Raw genomic sequence first — 13650 nt, 5'->3', positions numbered from 1 at the left:
ATCGTTTTTTAGGTTTATATATAAATATAAGTCGTAAACCGTGAAATCGAAGAATGAGCATATCAACGAATCAGAGATCGATTCTCCCTTGAAACAATCAATTCGTGACAGACTCCAATAGGAAAGAACTGGTCGAAAAGCAATGACTTTCTCCAAAATCGCACGTCCCAATTTCGTCTAATATTTATCTTCCCAGCTTGACGGCCGCGAGACTGCTTGAGAGAAACGGTAATTTGGAATAAATTATACGAATTTGTCTGTAGAGAGAGAGAGAGAGAGAGAGAGAGAGAGAGAGAGAGAGAGAGAGAGAGAAAGAGAGTGCACGAGAAACGGGTGACTCTCGGTGAATATCCCTTACCCCGGACGACTCATTTCGACTCTCGTCTTGCGGGTCCCGTCGCGTTGCGCGCTGTTTATTCTATTTCGCTTATCGTGCTTGCACCCGGCAACAATTACAACCGCACTGAGAACGCGCCGCAATGAGAACTTGAGTTTCATAGGCGAGGGTAGCGGCGCTTAATGACAAGATCAGATTTCCACCTTCATTTCGGATGGTAATTTATGCCGCGCGCAGAACTCGCACGTCGCTAAGACGCCCACGTAACTTCGTTGCCTGTCTATCACTATTATCGCGAACACGACGAGAGAAAGAGAGAGTGTCGGCGGCGCGGGAGGCTCTCTCGTTCTCGCTCGGGTCTCCTAAGAGAGTAGGAGGAAAGAAAAAAGCTTTGCATCCGGGCACCGATGATTACGCGATATCTGTGTCGGATTTAGGTTCTTCACAAGACGATTACCGCTCCGACTGGTCGATCCTCCCCACAAATTCGCATTAGACATGACTGTCTGACTCTTACCATTACGTAATCAAAGAAGCTGCCGCCAATCGCTTCAATCGAGTCGAAGCCTCCTTTTTTCCGACGTATGGGAAAAACAAAGATGTCCAAAGAATATTTATTCGATATGGATATACTAGTGGCATATTTGCTTAAATATAAATTTCTATTGCTCTCATGAAGAGTCACAGTGTTTTAAGGAAATGTATATCTTCTTATTTGAAAAATATTTTATATACTAGTAGAAGCAAATATGTTGCTACCGCGAGTAAATATTTTGTTTCGTAGATATTCTTCTCTTAATGTAGAGATACATACTTTTAATGACAATTTTCACGACAAAGGCGCCTGGAATTCTTTGCGATCCTCTGCGAGAAGCTACTTTGATTCTCGATGAATAAATATCCGCGCGACGAGAGATGGATCGATTCCCTTCGATCGCATCGGCGCGCGAGTCAGCGCGATTATTTCATTTTCGGAGCAGAAAAGAGAAAGGAGAGGGAGCGAGCTTTTCCCCGATCGCATCGCGCGATGCGATCTCTCGCAGAGGGGAAGGGCCTTCGCTCTCTCGGCGCGATATAGGTGCGCGCGCGTAGCTCGCAAGGGCGGACTACCGGTTTAATGGGGCGCGGATGTGCGTTCTCGTAGGGGTGTCGCATTCACCGGGGTGATCGATCACGGGTTATCCACCCTTAGTCTGTTATAATGCGCCACACACCGTATACACGCGTACACCTAGAGCCGCCTTCCTTGCAGCGCTCCTCGCAACGCTCAGACTCGGCGCGGCCTTCCTTTCGGTCTCCGAGCGTGCTCGAGACGATAAATTGCATAGCCGGGCATCAACGGAGCGGCAATCGCGAGCCGAATCGTCGAAGCCGACGACGTCGACCAATCCGCGATTCGAGATCGCTATCCGACCGTTGTCTCGGCTGCATCTAGACGCCAGGAATATCGCCACGTGACAGATATATTTTCGCGTTCGTCGTCGTCGTCGCTGTGTCCTCGCGTCCTCGCTTTATCGAGATGACAGTCGGCGGCTCGTCGGCCAACCGGCCGGACGAAATATTTCTTTCATTCCCCTGGCTGTGTGTGTATGTGTGTGTGTGTGTTTGCATGATATTTCTCGTATGACACTAACTGGATGATGTGAGGACACGTTTCCCGATTATTTTAATTTATCGTAATAAGTTCCCCGCCAGGGAGAGAAACGAGGATGGCTTTCGGTAAGCGTTTGCGACGTAAATTTTCTCTCGTCTCGGGTGGATACGCGCCCGTCCGCCGGTTCGCGCAATTTGCATGATCTCCGCGAGCGATCGACGCCGAGAAACTTCGTGTGAGTCGCGCGCACCGTGACGGGGGATAAGACTCTCCCTCTTTCTCATTCGTTAACCGCGCGCGGTTCTAAGCGGATCGTCGGTTTACTAACAGATCCCTTTTTCTCACGACCGGTTTATTCCACGTTGCACGAGAGAGCTGGCACGTTGCTCGGACTCGAGTGCACGCGGATGCACGCGGCGGCCGCCGGAATTCATTGCGACCCTCGAGAAACTATAAACAAAAGAGCTCCGGAGCGAGTGTCGCGCGTACACGGCGCGCACCCATGAAAACACGCGTCCGCGAGACCGAAAGGCACCGGGGAATTCGGTAATTCGAGATCCTTAATCGGATCGGTGTTACGTTTCGCGACTCCAATAAATAACGCGCGGCACATCTGAGATTCTTGCGCGCGGCGCTATCGGGCCCCTCCCCTCCTCCATCACAGTATTTTACGTTTTATTAACGACTAGCCATGTTGTACAAATGCGTGCTTCGCATGGCGCGGCTTCCTTCGGTTATGTAAGTTGAACAAACATTAATGGCAATTAATTAATTAATTTAGCGGTGTAGCCGCGGAAGGGGAGAAATGTGTCGTGTCTGACGGGAAAATTTCGAACGTATTCGCTGGTCGCCGTTTTCATTTCGCCAGACAAGTGGATTCCGTTTCATCGTACGTGCGTGCAGATATCGTAGTTGGTTATCGTTATCGTGATTATATGAAACCATAACGCATGCAAAATTATAGATTACTTGACATATTTGACATTATGTATTGTCATTATTAATTAACGTTTTAATTCTCCGGATGTATCGTATATATTTTCACGCTCACATTTGGGCGGAAATCGATATCAGTTTTCGTGTTAGGTCCACGAAAAGAACACGGAGAACAATGCGACAGGCGATGGTTAGAAGCGGCCAAACTTTTTGAATGTGGAATAGTCGAGTCCATACGAAAAAAATTAGTGCTACATTTAAATAATATTTATTTCACTCAAGTAAAATGATTATTCCGATACTCCTTAGTAAACACTCATTAGAAGTGGAAACATTCTGACTACATCCAATATTTCTTTCATATAATAGGATATTTAATATCATTTAATATTATTTTCAAAAAGAAACATATGTGTGTCTGTTCTTACGTGGAGAAATCTTATTTTTTAATTCAATAATATTTACTTCAATCAAATAGATGATATTTTAGATTAAAAACACATTGTTAAAAACAATAAAACAAAACTTTTTTTATAAATTTAAAAATGTAAATTTTCCAATTGAGTTGAAATTTAATCAGTCATCACTGATAGAATATTTTTTTCAGTTAATATCACATTCCAAATATTTGTTACAAGCCATCAAAATATGCTTAGATTGATAAAAATATTACTCGATTTAAGATAAAAGAATAAGGAACAAGTATGTTATTTCATTTTTTCTAGCATTTCTTTTCTCTGTGTCAAATTTTGGATATCACAACTGTGCTAATTTGTAACGTGTAGCTATACCGGAAAAGGGACGAGTTCGATCTTTTCCAAGTAATCCGCCTGCGCACCTAAATTGTATACCTAAGCCTACGTTTCGTGCCTTCCGCACTGCAAGCCTGGGGTAGCACAATGTGAGTAATCCGAAATACCTACTTTGGGAAATCTTAATCCGAAAGTAAGCCTTTGATTCTTGCCGCTTGTCACCAAGGAAATGTCGTTGTGCTCGGCTTCTATCGAAAACCGCGTATTTTCTCACATAGAAACGCGCACGATCGTTCTTGTGACTGCTTGTGATAAAAGATAAAAGCTATGCCGACAATCTTTCCTGGTCCCCCTATCGTGTACAGTTGTTTAGGTCGACACATTATTTGAGATATTTCTCCTCTCTTTCTCTCTGACCTTTTCTTCCCTTTTTCTTCTCTCTCTCTCTCTCTCTCTCTCTCTCTCTCTCTATCTATCTATCTCCTTTTGCGGAGCTACGAAAAACCTGCTGCAAGAAAACGGATGTGTTTTACGTTAGGTGTAAATTTCGCTGGCGCTTCTCAAAACGAGGGAAGCGCGGCGTACACTGCACCACCCTATCTAGCTACTCTGTTCCGGCCAACGGTGCGCCAAATTAAACTCGCAGATAAAGAACCTCCCGTGCATAAGCCCGTGGACATTTCACGGAAGACGAACAATCGGGGTTACATCGCGCGCGCGCACGTTTCGTCCTACCGCCAAGGTCCGGCTTAGCGGTATAGACTTTGACATTGTTGCGCGGCTCCGCGGCACAATGGAGGAGAGACAGTAGGGGTGTTTCGCAGAATTACGCACGAACAGTGGACGGGTTAGGTCGCGGTAGGGCCATTGTATCATCTCTCCCGGTGTGTTACGGCGAAATGTTCGAACGCTTTCCACACATCCCGATGTGACTTCATTTTCATAAATACCACCTCGCGCCTCCGAATTGTCCAACCTCAGCAATCCGACGGCTGATTCGGGGATAGTGGTGTCCAGTGGTGTCCTCGTCCAACTTTATAACCGCATCACGATCGCGTTTGCTTTAGCCGTGACACGAGCACGGTCGACCTTCCTCGATCGAACTCGCTTCTAACGCCAAGGATGCGCTCGTCCTTCAGGCAGTTTAGTCGAGAAGTGAGCGCATCGCTTCTTTGTAAGAAATAACAGGAAAGACGGACAAGCAAGTTTCTTTTCTACCTGCCTAACGCACCTTAAACGTCGAAACGGAATAAAAATCAAGTTTCGAGTGACACGGACGAAAAGAAATGCATTAAATTAGATAATGTGTAAAATGTGTAAAAAATTGGAATTAAATCAGTACACGAGCCATATGAGAAATAAATGAGCAAAGTGGGTGACAACAAAGATATCGAGCTCGTAACTTATAAGGCCAGTAGCATACAAAAAAACGTGAGCAGTAAGACTTAAGCGGTAAGCAAATTGATCGGCCACAATCGATTATTCTCCTTATAGTCACGAATAATCGATCGTGATTGGTCAATTTTCTCACTATTTATATTTTTCTATGCACTCCTAGCCTAATACTTTCAAATCATCAACGTTACAGCATTTTTGTTTGCTCATTGCTCTGTTGTATCCTATTTCGTGTTTTGCGTATGTTATTCTTGAAATTTATTTTATCTCATAAATCCTAAGTTCTCTCTCTCTCTCTCTCTTTCTCTCTCGGGTACGAGGCACGTGGACACGGACTGCGGAAGAATAGCGAGGGTGGCAGCATCCCCGGCGACGTTTATCGAATTTTTCGCGAGGCCACTTAGATAATTCGCAGCTAGGGGGTCTACGTAAGAATCGATCATTCTCCGACATCGCGAGAAATTTAATGGCTCGTGGCTGGCTACGCGCCGGTACACGATGAAGAGGGAGAGACAGAGGGAGATAGATAGATAGATAGAAGGGCCGGGATCTCTCCCTCGTTACTATCGACAGATATACGATGCGGCTGGTCTCATCATGCGGCGTGATTTATTGCGGAATAACAGGCTCGTAGTGTCCCCTGCGCTCAGGTAAGGCGCTCTAACAATGTCCGGGAACACCTACGAATTAAGCGGGTAATAATGGCGAGGGCTTGGAACGGGGTGCGAGAAGAGGCCGGTGACCATGCCGTTTCTTCCCCGGTCGGGCTTTAGACGATCGACTCGACGCCTTCCGAACGCGAGCACCGATGTTTTAGGATCGATTTGCCCGCAGCGTGTTTACATTGCAAACACTCCGACAAGAATGCCGGCCTTGTAAGAGGGCCGCTAATGCTCCACCCCGATGCCTCCGCCCCGACGAAATCCGCCGAGCGATTTCCTCTTTTTCTCGCCTTTTTTCTCACTTTCTCTTTCTCTCTCTTTCTCTATCTTTCATACCCGCTATCGCTGACTCGCCCGTTTTTGCGCACAAAGTCAATTTTTGTTTATAAGTGTGACTTTAACATTCAACGTCTCGGGCGTTTGCCGTGAAAGAAACAGATCTCGCGTAATCTCTACGCGAATCGATTTTGTTTGTTAGTGCCGTTTCACGTAAATTAATACGCTCGATACGCGAAAAGCGTCGCTCCGCTTTTTACGTTCCGCGTGATCTTCCGCGGTGGATCTTCATTTCGCATCAACATCACTCTGAGCGATCTATCGCGGGCATTCTCGTCGACAACATTATTCGAACTTGTATCCTTTTTCTCTTTTTTCGTCGTTGCGTGTGACGAAGTTTTCTCATCCATTACGCATTCGCAGATTTGTTGTGATTTTGCAACTCGTCCGCTGTTTTCCCTTCTATTTATCAATCTCTCTCTCAGCCGCGCATCAGTCACTAACACACTCGTCTTCTACGCCTCCGTGTTGAGGAGGACATGTCCAATTGGGTGGTGGATTCGGGAATTCGGGACTCATTATCCGTCTCGTCGACGACGTCCAGCTCGACGCCAGCCGCCGAACGTCGATCGATGGCTAAACGCGGATGTGTCAATTTGCGATATTATGCGGAACGCGCGGCGGCCGCGTGTAAACGCGCGCCGAGGACGACGGCGGTAGACGCGAGGACGAGCACGGGCGGCGGTGGCGGCGGCGGCGGCGGCGGCGTTGACGCTGGCGGTGGCGGCTGTGGCGTGGGTGGGTAAGGGAAGAGGGGGAGGGGGAAGAGTGCGGGATGAGAGAGTCATAAAATCGAGCGAAGTGAACGCCAGGAGGGAGACACTGAGTGATGTCGGTGACAGCCGCCCGCCCTCCTCCTCTCGTCCTCCTGCAACCGCCTCCTGTCGCTATTACTCACCGAACGCCGAATACCATTCAAAGTTCGAAACCGCACGTTCGCGACCCAATTCCTACGCGGAGTCAGCTGTTCGGTTCATTCAAAGCTTGATCGAGCGCCGCCGGGCGCTTGGCGCGAAACGTCGGCGAAATTATGAAAAAAAAATAAAATAAAAAAAGGATCGGAGGGGAAGAGAGGAAGCGCACGCGTGCAGTCGGTGTCGATAGTTTCGTTTATCGGCTAACCTCCGCACGGATTCATCCACACGCAAGGTGAAGGCGATATAATGCAATGTACACGGTGGCTGTCGAAAACGTCGACGCGACATTCGGACGGGGGATCCGTCGGCACAAAGAGGTACAGAGATTTTTAATTGCTCCGCTGCCACCATCGCCTGTGATGATTTTGCGAAATTCGGTTCGACGGGAGTTTAGGCGTTAATAAAAGCCGGCACTTTGCCTGCCACATGATGCGGCACGTACAAGCATTGGCGTACAGGTATGCGCGTATGCGCGCTCGTGCACGTATGCACAGTTATCCGTCACGTCGCGCGCGGGTAAAATATAGGAAAATTTACACGAAACAGTACTTCGGATACGGTAAATGCCGCGCAAGAGTCGACGTTCGACACGCGCGCAGCGAACACCGGGCCAGCGGGGGTTTCCACCTCGCGAATTCGCGCGATCGTCATGCGCGCGGCCTTAATGTTTCGTCGTTATGCGCTGAATGCGATACTAAAAGGATAATTTTTCGTTCCCTCTCCCCCTCTCCTCTCTCTCTCTTTTTCTTTTTGTGTCTTCCCGAAGTATTATCTCTAGTGAAAATGATGTCTAATAACATTTCACCTAAACTCTTTTTTTCACAAAGAAGAATTCTGGAACTCTTCAGAACAAGAAAAAAAGTGTTATTAGACATTTGATACTCTCTCTTACTCTTTCATTTCCGCGAGGGCTCACATCGCGCGATTAATCGTGGGACTTGCTTCGCCCGACGGCGAACGACGCGAGCCACGTCCTGCGATTTACGAGCGTTTCGAAGGGTTTGTCTTGTCAAACAGGTCTCTGAACGATGAAGAATCGTTCTCGGCGCCAATTATAGAACCCAACGTACCGGTAAACCGAGTATTCGTTGATTGTTTATTTACACGCGAGACCATAATTTTGAGCTAGGTGTTTTGCGGCAGATTTAGATAATTTTGTAATTCAGGTAGACGACTTGAGAAAGGTAGAGGTCGATAGGTAAACAGATGCGAAAAGCGGCGGGCCCGAGCCGGCGGCTTTCACATCTCTTGCACGGAGCGACGGATTTGCTGCCAAGAACTGCTCGACGCGCTGACTGTCAGTTCCTGCGCTCGTGTCCGCTCGAGTATCTTCGGCTTCGCTCGCGCCGTGCGCGCAGAAGGGGAGTAGTCCCGAAAGCGCGGTGTCAAAATGCGCGCTCATCGTCCTGTGAGCGCGCGTCGATCACCGACGGTAAAGTCCACGGGCGACGTGGTTACGAGAGCAGCATTAGTTTCAAAGTCAAATGCATACATACACATATATACACACACATAGAGGAGTTTGTGTAGCCACGACACTCATCATCACTTTCGCGCGTTAGTAGTTTTCTCATATCCACGTTGCACCGAGTTTTTTGTATGTAACAGTATAATTTATTGAAAAATATCGATCAAGGCACAACGATGAGTTGGCGCGAGTAACGACAACGAATATCGTGAGAAAATCATACGTGAGTTATTCCGTCTTGACGCGAGATCTCCGAGGAAAGCATCGTTTCTCAGTAACGAAGCCAAAAGCATGTATAGGACCACGTGTATTCTCATTTTAATCCTCGGAGCACTCTCGAGAGACGGATGCGAGGGAAACGTCTGGGCTTGGCGCGCACCAGGGTCGAATCTCTCTCGTAGCATCTCGTTGCATTTCGCGGACGACATTCTCCTGCATTCTCGTATCCGTCCTAGGCTCGATGACGACGACGTCATCGTTGTCGTCGGTCTCGCGTCGTCGTCGTCGTCGTCGTCGTCGTTGTCGTCGTCGTCGTCGTCGTCGTCGTCGTCGTCATCGTCGTCGTCGTCGTCGTCGGTCGTTGTTGTTGGTAGTGGTGTAGCGATGGCGGAGGATCCTGTGTTTCGCGGTCTCACCACCGTGGCGCTGAACCCGCGCGTGCTTCGCCAGGTCGCGATGGGCGGGCCCAGGGGGCGCATTGGCCGCGTTTGGTAGGCGTGCCGGCGAGTCTCCCACTCCAGGACGTAGCGCGGCGCTGATTGACAGTTGGCGAACGACTGCGGACGGCGCAGGATCTAAAACCGTGCTAGGCGCTGCTCTCCACGCTCGCTCGCGCTCCGCTCGCTCTTCTCTTACCCGTGTGATCTACCCGGTCGCTTTTTCGTGGGGGAAACCTGAAACACGCATATCCCCGTGGCTGCCTACGACCCGCTGCGCGCCCGCTTACGTGTAACACACTACGAACGAACCTACCACCTTCTCTGTCCGCCGGAGTTACGAGTGCCACACGCAGTAGTAGTCACGGTCAGGGAGGAGGGTCGCCCGCCGTCTCGCGGACAACTCTCGCTGTGGTCTCCTCTCTCGACTCGCGTCCGTTCGTTCGTACGTTCGGTGAATCTTACGGTGATAGCCGTGCACTTCGTCGTGAGTAGCAAACGCGTCGGATCGTGTCGCGTGGTGCCCCATCATATTGTTGTCGTTCCCTTCCACGTAGCACACGCGTTTCGTGCCCCCTGTCTTTCTCTGTGTGTGTCTCTCTCTCTCTCTCTCTTTCTCTCTCTCTTTCTCTCTCTCTCTCCCGCGCTCGTTCGTGCTCTCTCGCTCGCTCGCTCGCTCGCGTAATCGGTAGTTCCCGTAACGTAACCCTCGGTTCGCGCGCGTGATATCGCTTCGAAAACCGGCGCGACGTAAAGGCGGCAACCTCGGAGATACGTATCGCGGCGGGATTGCCGCGGTGGCAACGTCGCCGCCACTGTGTGTGTCTTCGCGAGTTCGCGCTCTTTCGCGTAACCTCGTCCGAGTATCCGCTAGAGGCTCGAGCGCGACATCGGTTGACTGTGCGACGGTGGTGCGATCGTCATCAGTGCTTGCGCGCCATTGACGCCCGTCGTCGTCGTCGTCGTCGGCGGGGCGTCATCGTGGCTTCCACATTCTCGTGCTGGTGTCGTTAACTGGAGGATGTAACGTGTTCTGTCAGTGACATCATCGGTGATCATCGGTTGTTCATGTGCTACGACGACACACAGTGATAGAAACGATACGACACAGGAGAGACCGTCCTGACGCGCCGCGTCTCGCCTTATGTGAATGTGTCAAGTACACGGAGAGTGGACGGAAAGAGAACACGACTCGGCCACCTTTCCTCGCCTTTTCCTCGAGAAGCCACCGACCGAGAGGAAAACGCGCGCCGTCTCGATGCGGCGCGTCCGGCTCGCAGGCCTCGCGACCACCTCGCGCGCCAACGCGCACTAGATGCATCCCCGACGACGCCGCGTCTGCCGTCGTCGAGAGAAGAATCGCTCGCGAGAGCTCGCGTCGAACGGCGTAGTCGCTGCTCCGCGACGTAAGGAGAGACAGTTGCGCGGCAATACGACACGTGGCTTACCGATATGCAGCACTGACGCGAGAGTGCGGGTGTGCGAGACTTTACCAGAGAGAGTACGCTTGCCTGCGTACCAACGTTCCTAGACGTCCGAGGCGAGTGTCACCGCCGTCGCCGCCGCCGCCGCCGCGACCTACGACGATGATAATGAAGAAGCACGTGTCTCCGCTCGCAGACGTCGTCGCCGTGGTTCTGCTGCTATCGCGAGCGCTCGCCGTGCTCTGCTGACGCTTGTCCGCGACGTTCGTCCGTAACGATTCTCTCCCGTGAGCTGCTACCTGGCCGAGAGTGCGACGTCGTCTAAGTGAGAACACAAGCGGAGAGAGCAAATAGGCACGAAAGGAGAGACGAGTCGAACCCGGATACGAGATTCGTACGGACCGCATCTTTACGACGATTAGTTCGAAGGAGAAAAAAGGGAAAAAAGAAAAACTAACGACACACAGAAATAACTACGTTCTGTGATTGGCCGACGGCTATTGACACAGCCGGCAATTCGGTCTCGCTCATTGTTGCACGACGCTCAATTTTCGTGAAAGTCCGACGTCACGCAGCGTGTCGAAGCGTTTTTAGGCGCGTTAAACGCGCGCTCGACAGTGTCGACCGAGTGTAGTGAAGTGTCGAGGCTTACTTCCTTACACTGTGGGAAAATACAGCCGCTACGGTGGCTCAGCACGCAGAGTTCCCCGGCGCGGCCAGGGCGTTCATGGCGCAGCCAAGGGTATGTTTCACATCTTGGCATGGCACTGTCTCAGTATACTTTTGCGATTAACCGAGCAGACACCGGCGTGGATAATTGACAAGAGATATTTGAATCGAATAGTGTTTCCATTTTGAACTGATATGAATCAACAGAATCAACCTGTAAGTCTATAGAGAAATAGTCGCGGCGGTTTCGAGATATCTCGCGAGTTTTCTACGCGGTAATTTCCCGTAAAGTTCTCGTGAAAGTGCAGCGATATGATTGCGGTGTACTTGTTCCCAAGTGGCCTAAGTCGTTCACGGCGAAATTTTATGCTCCCCGAATGTCGCGTATCGGAGATATCCGGAAAGATTGTCGGGAGGTGAAAGGTTTTCATTATATCAAGCGGACAAGTGTCGGTCGTCGTTGAAAGCGCGCACGTAATTCACTCATTCGGCCGTCGGCAGAATTGCTTCTTCGCGCGGGGACTATGCTGTTCACGAGGCAGCCCCGAGAGTCGTCACTTGGCGTGAATTTTGTAAAATGGTGCTCTCTTCCCTCTCTTTCTCCTCTCTCACTGTCTCGCGCGGCTCCAAAGAGCCGGCGGGCTCTCCGATCTTGGGCGCGAACGCGCGAGCGTTCGCAGCTGGTGAATTTGAATTGAATATCGTCGCCGTGTCGAAAGGAAATTTACATGTGGGCCGCGCGGCGCTTTGTAACGCCGCTCACATCGCGCCGCCAGAGACAGAGAGGACGACAGTCGCACAAAGGGGCTGCATTTTTCCGGCTCGCCGAATGAGCGTGCTTTTTATTTCGCGCGAAATCCAAGCGAGTCGCGCGAAAGGGAGAGAGAGAGAGAAAGAGAAGGAGAAAGAACCTGCCGAGAAAGAGAACACGTCGGGAGACGGATTTGTGTTTACGGTACGTGCTGATTACACGTCGTAATCGACGGACGACTTTGACCGCGCGCGTAATTACGGCCGATAATCGTAACACAACACCGGGGAGTAAATTTCCTCTGGCCTCGATTGAGTGTGTCGCGACGCCTCACGGTCTCGATTCACTGCCGCGCTGACTTCGCCGCTGAATAGTCGCGCGGGATCAATGGGATCCGAATAGGGACCGTCTAACGAATGTTCGTTGCCGCGAGGTCATCACGGGGACAGCCGCGACCCGGAGGATCCTCATGGATTTCGAGCGCGTACGCCGACGTGCGTACTTTTGCGGAATATTTTATTCCGCCGCGATCTCCGTTATTTAGGAACGCGTTGGCTCTGTATCTTCTTCTTGTCTCTCTCTTTCTCTCTCTCTCGCTCGCTCTCCCTCGCTCTCCCGGAACTATGTGTCGCGCTCGCAAAGCGATCGGAAAGTGTTCCGTCAGATCACGCGGAGGATTGGAGTGTGTTGCTTTCGTATTGTCGTGTCGCGATGACAAACGCGTACGCGACATTGCGAACGCTTAATTGAAACAAACGCGTCGACGTTCCGTTGTGCTCAATGATGAAAAGGCGTCACGACTCCGAAACGCGCTTCCATTCACTGCGTCTCGCGCGATGTGTAACGTAACGTAACGTAACGCGTCGGACGTTAGGCCATTCCTTCGGCGTTTTAACATAGTAAATAATCGCGAAATTATACCAGCGATACGTGATCGCGCGTTAATTGAATTAAACGCGCGAGAGTGTCGCGCGAGCTCCCGCTCTTTGCAATTCAAAAGCGCCGACAGCGACAGACACACTCATACTGTCATAAAACTGTAGGCCATAAAACTAGGATACCAATAATCGCGTTAGAAAAGTACTTTTTTTTTTATTCGCGTAGTTGTCTAAACGGTATACAAGTGTCATCCGCCGAAAAAGGTTCGAGCAAATCATGCATTTATTGGCGCGTCAGTGAATTTTCACAAATTTTCCCCCGTCGCTCATCAAACTCCATTTCGCCTTTCTCGTGCTCTGCATTATTTTTAGCTTCGCACGACCGCGTGAAAATTGCCGCCGTTTCAACACCGAATTTTCAACGCTTGGATCTTGAATCGCTTGAGCGTGTTAGAGAGCTCCCGGATACAGATGTAGAGCTTTTACGTGTCACGAGACGTGCGAATTCCTCGGACTTTCCTTTGACCCTTCGACAAAAATGTTCGCTCTCCGATTGAAGTCTATATCGGGGAGACGTCAGTTATCTCTGGTGAAATGCCGCCGACGGGTGACAGAGTCCGCGTGAAATGCCAACGACGGGATCGCGCGTGAAACAACAACGATCACTGGTAAACGATTCTCGCTCGGAGCTTCGCATCGGATCGTCGCGTTCGCAGTGGCGACCTTTTTGACGGGAAATCGCTCGTCTCGTCGTCATTGTCGTCATCGTTTCCGAATCGATGTGCACAGAATGCCGGTGACGCTCTCGCTCGGCTCTCTCTCTCTCTCTCTCTCTCTCTCTCTCTCTCTCTCTCTCTCTCTCTCTCTCAATTTTT

At 50.3% G+C, this 13650-nt stretch overlaps 1 protein-coding gene across 4 annotated transcripts in view; it reads left to right on the top strand.

The window, feature by feature from the left end:
• Positions 1-13650, top strand: part of LOC116844593 (homeobox protein homothorax) — a 550706-nt gene that overhangs the window by 29621 nt on the left and 507435 nt on the right. Inside the window, exon 1 of one of the 4 annotated variants that reach the window (XM_032816352.1) lies at positions 9150-11219. The exons of the other annotated variants lie outside the window; for them this stretch is intronic. Coding sequence (XP_032672243.1) covers positions 11205-11219 — 15 coding nt within the window. The 5' untranslated portion in view covers positions 9150-11204. Of the gene's footprint in view, positions 1-9149; positions 11220-13650 lie in introns of those variants that run through there. 4 annotated transcript variants of the gene reach the window in all.

The sequence above is a fragment of the Odontomachus brunneus genome, unplaced genomic scaffold (genome assembly GCF_010583005.1).
Source record: "Odontomachus brunneus isolate Ranch 3 - 2012 unplaced genomic scaffold, Obru_v1 Obru_scaffold_043, whole genome shotgun sequence".
Classification (NCBI taxonomy): Eukaryota; Metazoa; Arthropoda; class Insecta; order Hymenoptera; family Formicidae; genus Odontomachus; species Odontomachus brunneus.
This window is presented reverse-complemented; position numbering and strand designations above follow the sequence as displayed.